Raw genomic sequence first — 14479 nt, 5'->3', positions numbered from 1 at the left:
GGCCCCTTTAAAAAAAAAAAAAAAAAAAAAAAAAAAAAAAAGAAGTGTGGATCCCCAACAAACTTGCTGCAAAACCCTGTCTCCAATCCCATTTCCCATAGAACCTGACCTAAAAGAAACAAAAATAAATAGTAACAATGTTAAAAGTAACAAAAAACCCTAGCAAACTTTCCTACATGGCAGGAATGACTCTGAGTGCTTTACTGATATATACACATAGGTAAATACGTTTGCATTGGCTGAAGTGTATATAACCCCATAGTCTCTGAGCACTGTAGTGGGAGGACAAGATGAGCGAAAGATGAGGCTAGGACCATGGATGGAGAGAGGTGGACAAGGTAGATATAGTTAGTGCTTGCTGTTTGGCAGGAAGTGAGGGACAGAAATAGATGGGGTGACCCCAAGACAGTAGGGCAACCTTTAGGAACAGGTTTGATGTGGCAGTAAAATGAGTTTGAAATATATAAAAGAATAAATAAAGAGAAAAAAATTAAAAAGGAACAGGTTTGAGGGAACAGATTGGATTAGTCAGGTAGTGTGGTCCCCTCTCCCGACATGGGGACTGGGCAGAGTTAGTGATGTTGGGGCAGATTGGCAAGGAAAGTTCCGATGGCGTCCCTTTCTCCGCTGCCAGGGCTGCCCACTGACGCCCTCCTCATTCCTCCCTAACTTCATCCCAATTCCCGGTCTACCCAGGTAGTTTTCGTCTTATTCGGCGGCTGGACATTTGCTAATGGTCCCTGAAGTTTTGCGGTTGCACCCACAGACAGCAATAGCGCCGCGTTCCCTGGAAGACGCACGGGGCGGAAGCGGAAGCAGCAACGCTGGCTCCGGCTGCCGGGCGGCCAGGAACGGAAGCGGAAGTGGCGGCGGCGCCGGCCTGGCCTGGCCTGGCTGAGGGGAGGCGGCGGGCGGACGCGATGGCGGAGGCCGGGCCGCAGGCGCCGCCGCCCCCGGGCACTCCAAGCCGGCACGAAAAGAGCCTGGGACTACTCACCACCAAGTTCGTGTCGCTTCTGCAGGAGGCCAAGGACGGCGTGCTTGACCTCAAGCTGGTGCGGCCCGGGCTAAGGGGCGACAAGGGAGGATGGTGGACCAGGCCTGGGCCGGTAGCGGGAACCCCGGGGGCGGCCCAGCTGGGTCCTCCGAGAGCCGGCCGCCGTCGTGTGCTTTCTCACAGGAGAGAAGCCGGGGAATGTTTCATTCATTTGGCCGAGGCCATTGAGCTACAGCTATGGGCCAGGCTCAGGGCTCCCGGTGTTCGTCCTCGTGGCCCTTCCTGGCTGGCGAGGAGAAGAGCTGCCCATGGGACAGAGCTGCGGTCCTGAGCTGCAGTAGCGCCTGGCAGGCACTGCAGGGTTGGAATCCAGGTTACTCCCTTCCCAGACCACGTCTCAGGGTGGCTGGGGGTACACCCGAGAGTGGGGCTGAGCATTCTCCACTCTGTCTGCCAGGCAGCTGACACCCTAGCTGTACGCCAGAAGCGGCGGATTTACGACATTACCAATGTTTTGGAAGGTATCGGGCTGATCGAGAAAAAGTCCAAGAACAGCATCCAGTGGAAGTGAGTGGGGATAGTGGGAGGGTAGTAGAGTCTCCCACCCAGAAGTGTCGGGTGTGGGGTGGAGGGTGCCAAAGAAGGCAGGGGCCGTGGGACCCAGAGTTCTCAGCAGTCCCTCTCAGCCCCACTCCCTGGGCTCAGGGGTGTGGGGCCTGGCTGCAATACCCGGGAGATTGCCGACAAGCTGATTGAGCTCAAGGCAGAGATCGAGGAGCTGCAGCAGCGGGAGCAAGAACTAGACCAGCACAAGGTGTGGGTGCAGCAGAGCATCCGGAACGTCACAGAGGACGTGCAGAACAGCTGATATCCTCCTGGCGGTCCCTGCTGGGGGGAGTGGGCAAGGGGCCCTCTGGTTCAGCTTGCCCTGGGCAAGCTCCCTGTTCCTCTTGGGAGCTTGTCTTGTAGCCCCTGGCCATGGCCCAGCCTCAGGCTCCCTCCTCAGAGCCCCTCCCCTTCCAGTCTTAGCCTATGATCCCTCCCCCAGTGGACCTGAGTCCCCAGAACTTTCTCTGAGGAGCCTGTGTGTCAGACCTTGGCTAAAGAATTGGGTCTTTTCTGTAGTCTGCCGTCTGTCACCATAGGGTATCGGCCATTCTCCTTAACCCTCACACTTTGGCCTACGTCACTCATGAGGACATCTGCAGATGCTTTGCTGGTGAGCAGAGCCTGGGTAGGGATGAGGGGGTGGGCTGGGCTCAGCCAAATCCCTGAGCACTGGGCTCAGTGTCTCAGGAGAGTTCCGTCTCTTAAGAGGGTTTCTGGGACCTGCTCAGAGAGGAACGAGGCAGGGTAAGTCTTCTGTCTGAGTGTCACTGGGACCCTGTGGAGGTCAGCTATACCAAGAGGGTACAGGAATTCTGGAGTGGGTTCCTGGGTGTGTTCCCAACTGTACTGTTTCCTGGATTTGGCTTCTTGGGTATGATAGAGGTACAAGGGGGAGAGAGGGAAAGAGGATATGTGTGTATTTGCTTGTGTGAAGGCTCTTACATGCAGGGCATGGGGGTGCCCACTTCCAACTTGTTAGTTTAGTTGCATTGTGAATGCAGGATATGTTCCTTTTTTTTTTTTTTTTTTTTTTTTAAAAAAAAAAAGAGGGTCTTGCTATGTTGCCCAGGCTGGTCTTGAACTCCTGAGCTCAAGCTGTCTTCCCCCCTCAATCCCCTAAAGTGCTGGAATTATAAGTGTGAGCCACTGTGCCCCGCTGATGTGTTTCTTCTCCATCTTGTATCCTCCTGACTGGTCATGGGAAAGGGATGTTGGCCTTGGCTAGAACACTTTCACCTAGGGAACAGCCATCGGTGGAGGAGTGAGGTGCCTGTGGCCAGTGATCTTTGATTCCACATACTTGAACCCAGATTTCCTGGTTACTGACTCTGGGCTCTCAGGAAGAGAAGAGCTTTAGCTCTGCCCGGTCACTGTGGGGGATGGGTGAGGTCCACTGTCTAGTCCCTCAGAGACCATGATCTCCTGCCTTGCTCCAAAAGACAGCCACCTCTGTTCCCAGCTCAGATTGAGCCCATGGGCTCTGACCCATTCTCCGTGTCATTCTAGGAGATACCCTCTTGGCCATCCGGGCCCCATCAGGCACCAGCCTGGAGGTGCCCATCCCAGAGGTGGGTGCTTAGCCTAGGCAGGCGGGGTCAGCTGAGGGCGGGTGCTGGCTGTGGAGCCTGATAAGTCCCGGGTGGGGCAGGTAGGGGAGGCCTGGAGTTTGGGGTTATCTAGGGGGATGGGCATCCTGGGTGGGAGAGGACACTGGTCCTGACTGAATCGGGCAGGAGCCAAGCCTGCTTCTAATTCTACCCATCTCCCATCCCTTACCACCCATCTCTAGGGTCTCAATGGGCAGAAGAAGTACCAGATTCACCTGAAGAGTGTGAGTGGTCCCATTGAGGTTCTGCTGGTGAACAAGGAGGCATGGAGCTCACCCCCTGTGGCTGTGCCTGTGCCACCACCTGAAGATCTGCTCCAGAACCCACCTGTTGTTTCCACGCCTCCACCTCTGCCGAAGCTTGCCCTAGCCCAGTCCCAACCCCAGGAAGCCTCACGTCCAAATAGTCCTCAGCTCACTCCCACTCCTGTCCCTGGCAGTGCAGAAGTCCAGGGAATGGCTGGCCCAGCAGCTGAGATCACAGGTGAGGCATCATGGGAGCTTGTGACAGAGGCCCAAGAGGCAGTATCTCTGTGTTGTGAAACACCACACTCAAGAGTTGGAAGAGACCCTTCAAGATGGGGATTGTCCTTTTCCTGACCTCCACCTAGCCTTCCCTTGCTATGGTAATGAATGAGCCTTTTTTTTTTTTTAAATTGAGACGGTGTCTCACTGTGTCCCCCAGGCTGGAGTGTGCAATGGCACAATCTTGGCTCACTGCAACCTCCACCTCCCAAGCTCAAGAAATTTTCCTGTCTTAGCCTCCCGAGTAGCTGGGATTACAGGCACCCACCACCACACGCAACTAGCTAATTCTTGTACTTTTAGTGGAGACGGGGTTTCACCATGTTGGCCAGGCTGGTTTCAAACTCCTGACCTCAAATGATCCGCCTGCCTCGGCCTCCCAAAATGCTGGGATTACAGGCTTGAACCACCATGCCCGCCTGAATGGGCCCTTTTTAATAGGAAGAGACATTGCTGGTGGCAGTTTTCTCCCCCAGATCCACATCCAGTGGTGTCTCAATTGCCCTGGTAGCCCGTCTTGAAGTACGGCCACAGCAGACATGTTGACCACGAGTCTCTTTCTGTAGGTCTTATGTTCCTGTCTATCTCCTGTAGTGACAAATTTTAGGTTACTTCCTCTGGGGTGACTGGCAATGTCTAATTCTCCTTGGGTCTGGGAACTAGGCTTGGGTCCTCCTGGGTCTGGGTTCCAGCACAGCCAGGTTTAACAACCTCTTCTTGACCTTGTGTGACTGGGTTTGGGGCTATCATTGCAGTGAGTGGCGGCCCTGGAACTGATAGCAAGGACAGTGGTGAGCTCAGTTCACTCCCACTGGGCCCAACAGCACTGGACACCCGGCCACTGCAGTCTTCTGCCCTGCTGGACAGCAGCAGCAGCAGCAGCAGCAGCAGCAGCAGCAGTAGCAGTAGTAACAGCAGCAGTTCATCTGGACCCAACCCTTCTACCTCCTTTGAGCCCATCAAGGCAGACCCCACAGGTGGTGAGTACCTGCTCCCTAGGGGCAGAGAGAGAAAGTCTAGCCTCAGTCCAGTCCTAGGTCAGAAACAATTGGGGATGGAACCCAGCTCTCCCGTCAACCCTGTCGGATACGAGAGCTCTCTGCCAGCACCTCTGGGTCAGTGCTGGAGCCCCCTCTAGTATCCCATCCTAGGCTAACACAGAACTCCCTGCCCTCTCTCAAGCCCTTTCCTGCCACCCATTGGAGTACCGCCTCACTAATTGACACTTCTCTGTATCACTCTTTCTCATCTTCTCTGTCTCCTTTCTGTCTGGACTCCTTGAAAAAGTAATCTCCACTCTTTGGTCTCCTAGTCACCTTTCAGGTTGCAGCAGTCACTCCCCCAGCCCCAATGTTACAGCACTGTCACTCTTGAGAAGCTACCAAAGGCCTGCCAAGCCTAGCAGCCTCCAGCCTGTTTTGCTGGTGCTCTCTTGGTCCATGTCAATATTCTTTCCTCCTTTGGCATAATTATGCCAGCTCTTGGCTCTCTTGTCTCACTGGCTTCTTGAACTCTCCCTGGCGTGTCCTTAAACATTGCTGTTTTTGAGGGCTCTGTCCCGTTCCACTCCTGGAGAGGGCTGTAGCTCTGGGTGAACGAATCCCCAGCCTCCGCCTGGCCTAGATCTTTACCCGATACGCACTTTGGTGTCCACCTGCCATCCTGTGTACATCCAGTGGACACTTTATTCCTGTGTGTCCTCGACTGAACTTAATTCCTCCCGGAAGCTTGCTTTCCACCTCTGCACACCCTACCATCGGCCCTATTTATCCAGGCCTGATCCTTGGCTCTCACTCTAGTTCCAGCTCCTTCTCCCTCCTCCTTCTGCTGCCCACCCCATGCCAGCTAAGTGAGGTCTGTCCCAGATGTGCCCTCCTATCCTCTGGTATCGTCAGCACTCAGGATGACCCCTGGCCACCTCTGTCCTGGATTCTTCAGCATCTTTCTCTTTACCCTGACTGACAGACTAATCTTTCTGAAATACAGGCCTGACAGAAAAATGTGGCATTTCTCTGTTTGCAAAAGTACTTTTAATGACTCCCTGAGGGCCACCAGATAAGATCTGAACTCCTGAGCCTGGCATGTGAAATCCCTCATGGTCCTCTCTGGTTGCATTTTCTTCTGCTTCCCTTGTGTCCTCCTGGCCAGAGGTTTGTAGTGGAGTCATCACCCTGTAGCGCCACCACCTCTGCCTGGTGACCTGACCCAGGGTCTAGTCTCTGAGTCTTGCACGAAGCAGGTGCTCAGCAAGGGTGGGACAGATGGGGTACCTTCCATCAGACGGGGTGCATGCTGAGCCCAGAAAGACGCTTCTGTGACCTTTCTGAGTTAGAAAAGCTGTACCAATCACTTGCAGTGGGCCTTTGGTGCCCTGGGTTCAGCACTGAGGAATTCAGGTTTAGCAAGTGAGGCCAACAGACAGTGCCAGCTTGGCCTAGACAGGGCCTACTAGATCTCCTCAGCTGTGTGGAGCCTCAGGGTGGGTGGTACAGGATCCGAGGAAGCCAGAGGGCTGTAGTGGTGCCAGGCTGGACCTCTGTGTCCTGAGCATGGCTTTCTTGTTTTTCAGTTTTGGAACTCCCCAAAGAGCTGTCAGAAATCTTTGATCCCACACGAGGTAGGCTGCTGCATTCCTCCCTGGGGGTAGGGGTAAGGGACACAGCTCATTGGGTCCTACGGCTGTTTTCTTGCCCTTTTGAGAACCTTGTGGTGGCGCTTATGGTAACTGGGGCAAAGGGTGAAGTTCCTGATGGGCAGGTGGGGTTCCCTTTCCTGGGCTTTGGTAGGTGGAGAGTTGGGAGCTGGAATGTTAGTAACTGAACTCCCTCCATTCCCAGAGTGCATGAGCTCGGAGCTGCTGGAGGAGTTGATGTCCTCAGAAGGTGGGTGGTCCTGGAAGGTGGGAGTGGTTGTGGGCAGGGGTTGGGCTGCTGCTAGGGGAGCCCTGGCCCAGGGCCTGAGACTAGTGCTTTCTGCAGTGTTTGCCCCGCTGCTCCGTCTTTCTCCACCCCCCGGAGACCACGATTATATCTACAACCTGGACGAGAGTGAAGGTGTCTGTGACCTCTTTGATGTGCCTGTTCTCAACCTCTGACTGACAGGGACATGCCCTGTGTGGCTGGGACCCAGACTGTCTGACCTGGGGGTTGCCTGGGGACCTCCCCCATCCGACCCCTACACAGCTTGAGAGCCACAGACGCCTGGCTTCTCCAGCCTCCCCTCACCACACAGTTCTGGCCACAGCTCCGGCTCCTGTGCTGGCACTTCTGTGCTCGCAGAGCAGGGGAACGGGACTCAGCCCCCATCACCGTGGAGCCAAAGTGTTTGCTTCTGCCTTTCTGCGGCCTTCCCCAGCCTAGGCTCGGCTGCCACCCAGTGGCATAGAACCGAGGAGCTGCCATCGCCCCCCCATAGGGCAGCTTGTCCAGCCTCACTGTCTTGCTCCTGCCAGCTACTTCCCCTAGGAGTGAAGGGTGGCGTGGAACTGGGCACGTGCCAGCACCACCCCTAGCTTCCTTCGCTGTCCCCACCCCTGACCCTCCAGCTCCTCCTGGCCCTCTCATGTGCCCCCTTCTGCTGGGCCTTTAGCCCTAGAACCTGCAGGTGGTGGGGGTGGCTACCAAGAAGGAACAGAGGTCTCAGGAGGACTCTGGGTGGTCCAGCCCTGAGGATTGGCCCCACCTCCTGCTGCCCCATACCCTCTCTTCATTTCTGCTTATTCATTTACCCTCATTTAGAGCCATTTGCAGAGATTTAGAAAGATTTACAGTAACGAATGGATTCCTATATAAAGATTATTTTTATACTTTTTGCAGCAAAAGGAAATTGTAATATTTGTACAGTGTCCAAGTGAATAAAAACCATGCCTAAGGCTAGCTCTGATGTGGTTCTTTCGGGACACTCCTTGGGACTGTGCTGGATTGGCAGTGTGACTGGGTGGGTCACCTTGCTGGAACCGGGGGTGGGGCGGCCTCCGGCAGCCTGCCCTCCCCGCCCCCACCTGCTGCACGTAGGTGTGGGGCGGGGCCGCCTCGGCTGGGCGGGGCAGGCGGGGCGGGGCAGGCGGAGCCGTCCTACCTTCCTATCCCCGGACTCCAACCCGGAACTAACCTCGGCTCTCTTGGGAAGGCCGCATTGCATGGCCAGGAGCCTCAGTCTGGGCCGCGAGTGCGGGACACCGAGGTCAGGTCTTGGAAAGAGGGAGGACCTCCTCGTCCCCAGGGGCCCCAGGCCAGGTGCGCCCTTGGCCGCAGGTGCACCGTCTCCGAAAAGTGCAGGTGCCCACACCCCGGCTGGACCATGACGCCTCCGCGGAACGTGGTGAAGATTGCCATCCAGATGCGTGACGCCATCCCGCAGCTCATCCAGCTGGACCAGGTCACCTGGCTGGTCCCGCCTCCATCTGCCCCGCGGCCCCACCTCCCGGTAGCCCCCTGGCCCTCGGGGCAGCCCGCCCCACCCCTCCCCCCAGGCTCCTCCCCATCCCTCCCTGCCCCAGCCGCGAGAATGACCGCTCCACTTGCAGGCGAAGCCCCTGGCCGCTGTGCTGAAGGAGGTGTGCGACGTGTGAGTGCTGCCGGGCCAGGGCCTCTGGAGGGCGGGAGGGCAGGAGGGGCGGCTCCCCCTGCCGGCCTCGCTGAGCCTCGTGCCCCGCAGGTGGAGCCTGACGCACTCTGAGCGCTACGCCCTGCAGTTTGCGGATGGGCATAGGAGATACATCACTGAGAATGTGAGTACCCTCTCCCCACTCCCACCCTCCGCCTTCCGACCCCGCTAACCCACCTGGCCCCGGTATCTCTGGCTCTTCATCCCACTACTGGAGCGCGATATTTTACTGACCCCCAGCTGCCCTCACCTACACCCCAGCTGATCAGTCCTTGGTGCCCTCCCTGACCTCGCTGCCCTTTCTGCTGTCTTCTCCAGAACCGCGCGGAGATCAAGAATGGCAGCATCCTATGCCTCAGCACGGCCCCAGTAATGCCCCTCCCGGCCCGCCTACCCCATCCCTGCCCGCCTACCCCATCCCTGCCCCTTTGCCCCAGGTCCGGAGGCCCCTACCCCGGAGGCCGCCGCCCCAGACCTGCCTTGAGCCACCTAGTTGACACCCGGGTCCGCACACTTCCAGGTCCCACCCTTACTGTGCCCAACCTCTTGACCTCTGTTCCTGCTTCGTTCCTGCCAGGACCTTGAGGCTGAGCAGCTCTTGGGTGGGCTGCAGAGTGACAGTCGTGAAGGGCGCCGGGAAGCCCTGAGGCACCTCGTCCCTCTGGCCTCGGACATGACCTTTGCCAGGGAGGTCATCAGCCGTAATGGGCTCCAGAGACTAGGCACCATCATTGAGGATGGGGATGAGTGAGCACAGGGATGTGTGGGCTGGGGGAGATGGTGGGGCTTTCTGGTCCTGATCTGGTCCTGCTCAGCCCCAGATGTCCCCCCTCCAGCCTAGGAGAGGTGCTGGCCCTCAGCCTGAGGGCCTTCTTGGAGCTCATGGAGCATGGCGTGGTGTCCTGGGAGACACTGAGCATCCCCTTTGTGAGGAAGGTGGGTGGGCTTTCCTAGGGCAGCGGGTGGGGGCAGTGGAGCAGTGGGGCAGTGATAGACCCGAGTTCCATGGGGGTGAAGTGGTGACACCCTCGCCCCTTACAGGTGGTGTGCTATGTGAACATGAACCTCATGGACGCCTCCGTGCCACCCCTAGCCCTTGGGCTGCTGGAGAGTGTGACCTTGAGCAGCCCAGCTCTGGGCCAGCTGGTCAAGAGCGAGGTGCCCTTGGATAGGCTGCTGGTGCACCTACAGGTGTAAGCCTCTGGGGCTGGGGTCCAGATGTGGGGAGCAGGGCTGGAGCCTGAATGTTCCACTGGGCCCTCTTTTTGCCATAGGATGAACCAGCAGCTGCAAACCAAGGCCATGGCCCTGCTGACAGCCTTGCTGCAGGGGGCCAGCCCTGTAGAACGCAAGGTTAGTGTCGATCAGTGGCTGGATATGGACAGCATCCGGTGGGCACTGCCCCACCCTAGGGCGAAATAATCTAAGCCCCTTTTTTTGTACCCCTCAGCACATGCTTGACTATCTCTGGCAGAGGAACCTTCGCCAGTTCATCTATAAGGTAGGAGGTGGTGGGCCAGGGGGACCTCTCTGCTCCTCCCTCCCAGTGAGCCCTTGCTCAAACCTGGGTCTGGCTGTCCTGCAGAACATCATCCACAGTGCAGCACCAATGGGCGACGAGATGGCTCATCACCTGTATGTACTGCAGGCCCTCATGCTGGGGCTGCTGGAGCCGCGTATGCGGACGCCCCTGGACCCCTACAGCCAGGTGTGTGTCTTTAGTGGGGACAAGGCGGGGGTGGCTTGGAGTTTGGCCTTGAATCTATAATATTGATCCCCTCCCCTGCCACCCAACACTGACCCCAGGAGCAGCGGGAGCAGCTGCAAGTCCTACGCCAGGCTGCCTTCGAGGTGGAGGGGGAGTCCTCGGGTACTGGGCTGAGTGCTGACCGTCGCCGTTCCCTCTGTGCCCGAGAGTTCCGCAAACTGGGCTTCTCTGTGAGTATCCCCCCTACCCAACTCCCCCACCCTGCCTCAGCCCAGGGTTGTTGTTCCAGGGGGCCATGACCCTTCTTGAACTGCCTGTGCCCACTTCCCCCAGAACAGCAACCCAGCGCAGGACCTGGAGCGCGTGCCCCCCGGTCTACTGGCCCTGGACAACATGTTGTACTTCTCCAGAAATGCACCCAGCGCGTACAGCCGGGTTGGTGACAGGGTAGGGTGGGGGGTGGCAGCATCCCCCAGGCAGGGTCCCCATGGGCTTAGCCGTGACTCCTTGCTCCATTCTCTGCCCCCTCCAGTTTGTGTTAGAGAACAGCAGCCGCGAGGACAAGCACGAGTGCCCCTTTGCCCGGGGCAGTATCCAGCTGACAGTGCTGCTGTGTGAGCTGCTCCACGTTGGGGAGCCCTGTGAGTGGCCGGGACTGGGCACAGCATGGCCAAGAGCAGGGGACGGAAGGGCAGAGAGGGCCAGGGGCTGCATGCACTTTCTCCCTGAGCCCCTCCTGCCCCCCCGCTCCAGGCTCTGAGACAGCCCAGGACTTCTCGCCCATGTTCTTCGGCCAAGACCAGAGCTTCCACGAGCTCTTCTGTGTGGGTATCCAGCTGTTGAATAAGACCTGGAAGGAGATGCGGGCTACACAGGAGGACTTCGACAAGGTGGGTGGGGTGGGAGCTGGGAGGCCTGGGCCAGGGCAGGGGGCTGATCTAGGTACAGAGCTCAGGCCCTGAGCTGAGCTTGGGCGGCCCCAGGTCATGCAGGTGGTGCGGGAGCAGCTGGCCCGCACTCTGGCCCTGAAGCCCACCTCCCTGGAGCTCTTCCGAACCAAGGTGAATGCGCTCACTTACGGGGAGGTGCTGCGGCTGCGGCAGACCGAACGGCTGCACCAGGAGGGCACACTGGCTCCCCCTATACTGTGAGTTTGCTGGGATGGATCCTCAGTCCTAGCCCCACCTTCCCTGGTGCCCCCTGGGCTACTCCCCCGGTCAGATGTGCTCAGTGACACCCCTCTATCAGGGAGCTGCGGGAGAAGCTGAAGCCAGAGCTCATGGGCCTGATCCGCCAGCAGCGCTTGCTCCACCTCTGTGAGGGGACGCTCTTCCGCAAGATCAGCAGCCGGCGGCGCCAGGGTCTCTGAGTGGGCATGGGTGGGGGGCAGAGGGCAGGCAGAGGGCGCCTGGCTTGGTGTCAGCACCTTTCAGCACTCTGGCCCTCTTCCTTTTCTCCACACAGACAAGCTGTGGTTCTGCTGCCTGTCCCCCAACCACAAGCTGCTGCAGTACGGAGACATGGAGGAGGGGGCCAGCCCGCCTACCCTGGAGAGTCTACCCGAGCAACGTAAGGCGGGCAGGGGCGGGGGCCAGACACGTGCTCTCCCCAGACTGCCCTGGGCCCCGGGGCTGCCGGGGCCGCAGTGCTGAGCCCAGCCTTCTTCCTGCAGTCCCTGTGGCCGACATGAGGGCACTCCTGACAGGCAAGGACTGCCCCCATGTCCGGGAGAAGGGCTCCGGGAAGCAGAGCAAGGTGGGTACAGCAGGCCAGGGGCTCCTTCCTGTCCGCCTCTGCCTGCCCTGTCCCCTGCTCAGTGTCCCTGCTCCCTTGCTTCCCCAGGACCTCTATGAGTTGGCCTTCTCGATCAGCTATGACCGCGGGGAGGAGGAGGCGTACCTCAACTTCATTGCCCCCTCCAAGCGGGAGGTGAGTGTCTGCCAGGCTGAGGTCAGCAGGTGGGCAGGGGAGGCAGATGGGCAGACCCTCATGGCTCTGTGCCACCCCCAGTTCTACCTGTGGACAGATGGGCTCAGTGCCTTGCTGGGCAGTCCCATGGGCAGCGAGCAGACACGGCTGGACCTGGAGCAGCTGCTGACCATGGAGACCAAGCTGCGTCTGCTGGAGCTGGAGAACGTGCCCATCCCTGAGCGGCCACCCCCTGTGCCCCCACCCCCCACCAACTTCAACTTCTGCTATGACTGCAGCATCGCTGAACCTTGACAATGTGGCTGGCCACGGGCCACAGCTGCGGCCACTGCAGCAGCCATGAAGGATGGAGGGTAGAGGAGTGCAGGCACCCTGGCCAGCAGAGATTGCTGCAGAAATAAAGTCTGCTTGGCTTTTGGGATATGTTGAGCCAGCTCTGAACCTTGTGGGCTGAGCCTGTGACAGTGACAGTCTTCCCCTTCTGCCTTCAAACTTAGCTGGTAGATAAGATGGGGCATCAGGCCAGGCCACAAACTTTGACAGCTACGGTTGAGGGGCTGGTGTTTTGAAGTGGGTGGGGAGAGGATGGGACTGCTGCCCTTCTCCAAGATGAGTCCTCAGCCTCCCTCCATGCTGGGCCTGCGGGGAGGGCTGGCCTGTGGTCTGGGGGTACCTGCCAAGGGAGAGGCTGGGCTGCCAGCCTGCTGCAGGAGAGGTGGCAGGGCAGGAGGCACTGCTCCAAATGGATGCCTTCCTGGACAGCATTAACAGGGGCATAGTCTGGGAGCCATCTCCAGAAGGCTCCTGACAGTCTGACCTCAGTCCTCAAGCTTGCATGGCCCTGCCTGGTGTCCTTTGTAGGACTTGGAGGTCTCTGGTGAGAGGCCTGAAGGGAGAGAGGCAGAAGGGGAGGCTCAAGATCCCCAGGCCAGTGGGAGGATGTGGGCTGATTCTGACAAGAGCCACTTCTGTGCACGAAGCCCCGGATTCTGATTAAAACCTAACTCAGGGCCGGGCTTGGCTCACGCCTATAATCCCAGCACTGTGGGATGCTGGGGCAGGCCGATCACCTGAGGCTAGGAGTTCAAGACTAGCCTGGGCAATATGGTGAAACCCTGTCTCTACTAAAAATATAAAAACTAACTGGGCATGGTGGCACACACCTGTAATCCCAGCTACTCGGGAGGCTGAGGCAGGAGAATCGCTTGAACCCAGGAGGTGGAGGTTGCACTAAGCTGAACCCAGGAGGTGGAGGTTGCACTGAGCTGAGATTGCACCATTGCACTCCAGCCTGGGCGACAGAACAAGACTCCATCTCAAAAAATAAATTAAAAGCCTAACTCAGAACCATGAGTAGGGTGGGGGCCAGAGACAGGCCAGAGCCCCTGGGGGCAGAAGCAGCGAGAAGTATTGGGCCCAGCTGGAGGTTTGGTCACGGGGCACAGGCTGTGGTCACAGACCCTCAAGCCCTTGAGGAAAGAAGAGCCCATCAGTCTGTGGAGCTCACAGGATAGGTTGAAGCCACTGCCCCTCAGACTTCTCCCTGCCATTCACCTCTTTTCTCCCCAGTGCCACCTCCAATTTCTTTTCTTTTTCTTTCTTTCTTTTTTTTTTTTTTTTTTTTTTGAGATGGAGTTTCACTCTTATTGCCCAGGTTGGAGTGCAGTGGCGTGTTCTTGGCTCACTGCAACTTCCACCTCCCAGGTTTAAGCGATTCTCCTGCCTCATCCTCCCAAGTAGCTGCGATTACAGGCATACACCACCACACCCGGCTAAATTTTTTGTATTTAGTAGAGATAGGGTTTCACCATGTTAGTCAGGCTGGTCTCTTAACTCCTGACCTCAAGTGACCCACCTGCCTCAGCCTCCCAAAGTGCTGGGATTACAGGCATGAGCCACCGCACCTGGCTCCAATACTGTTTTTTTGTTTTTTGTTTTTGTTTTTTTTTAGATGAAGTTTTGCTCTTGTTGCCCAGACTGGAGTGCAATGGCACCATCTCAGCTCACCGCACCCTCCGCCTCCCGGGTTCAAGCGATTCTCCTGCCTCAGCCTCCTGAGTAGCTGGGATTATAGGCAAGCGCCACCACGCCCGGCTAATTTTGTATTTTTAGTAGAGAAGGGGTTTTTCTCCATGTTGGTCAGGTTGGTCTCGAACTCCCAACCTCAGGTGATATGCCCACCTCGGCCTCCCAAAATGCTGGGATTACAGGCATGAGCCACCACGCCTGGCCCCAATAACGTTTTTAACTGTTAACCATCAACCTGGCTGACCTTGAGAACTGATGAAATGGCACTTCCTTTGGAGAGTGTGCTGGAGAGCACTTGCTCCCCCTCCACCAGCTAAGCTTCAGATCCTTGGGCATCCAGGGCCCACCATGCCCATGCCTAAGGACTTCCCACCACAGTTGGAGCAGTCGGCCATGGAGTTCTAGGTGGAAATAGGCGGCAGGGATCCCTGATGCTGTCGGCCTCCCTTCCCAATACTGTGGGCCAGGCCTG

General features: G+C 57.8%; 2 protein-coding genes across 2 annotated transcripts; both read left to right on the top strand.

Annotated features, from left to right (window-relative positions):
- The first annotated feature begins 822 nt into the window (after window positions 1–822).
- E2F4 (E2F transcription factor 4) lies at window positions 823–7612 on the top strand. Its single transcript, XM_017852344.1, has 10 exons — window positions 823–1055; window positions 1455–1564; window positions 1703–1864; window positions 2173–2216; window positions 3113–3174; window positions 3396–3696; window positions 4493–4717; window positions 6307–6354; window positions 6575–6619; window positions 6716–7612. Exons 1-10 carry the CDS (start codon window positions 921–923, stop codon window positions 6829–6831), a joined length of 1248 nt encoding a protein of 415 aa, XP_017707833.1. The 5' UTR covers window positions 823–920; the 3' UTR covers window positions 6832–7612.
- On the top strand, window positions 7586–12425 carry ELMO3 (engulfment and cell motility 3). The gene is given in 21 exon segments (XM_017852343.1): window positions 7586–7935; window positions 7938–8114; window positions 8263–8303; window positions 8394–8466; window positions 8661–8711; window positions 8920–9089; window positions 9179–9278; window positions 9384–9535; window positions 9617–9695; window positions 9793–9843; window positions 9928–10050; window positions 10149–10280; window positions 10384–10485; window positions 10583–10691; window positions 10804–10940; window positions 11034–11197; window positions 11299–11411; window positions 11515–11619; window positions 11723–11805; window positions 11893–11979; window positions 12061–12425. Coding segments are annotated over 21 exon segments (2598 nt in total). The 5' UTR covers window positions 7586–7599; the 3' UTR covers window positions 12274–12425.
- The last annotated feature ends 2054 nt before the right edge of the window (window positions 12426–14479 follow it).

Source organism: Rhinopithecus bieti, unplaced genomic scaffold (assembly GCF_001698545.2).
Source record: "Rhinopithecus bieti isolate Rb0 unplaced genomic scaffold, ASM169854v2 scaffold_34281, whole genome shotgun sequence".
Lineage (NCBI taxonomy): Eukaryota > Metazoa > Chordata > Mammalia > Primates > Cercopithecidae > Rhinopithecus > Rhinopithecus bieti.
The sequence above is the reverse complement of the archived record's forward strand: the minus strand, read 5'-3'. Positions and strand labels throughout refer to the sequence as shown.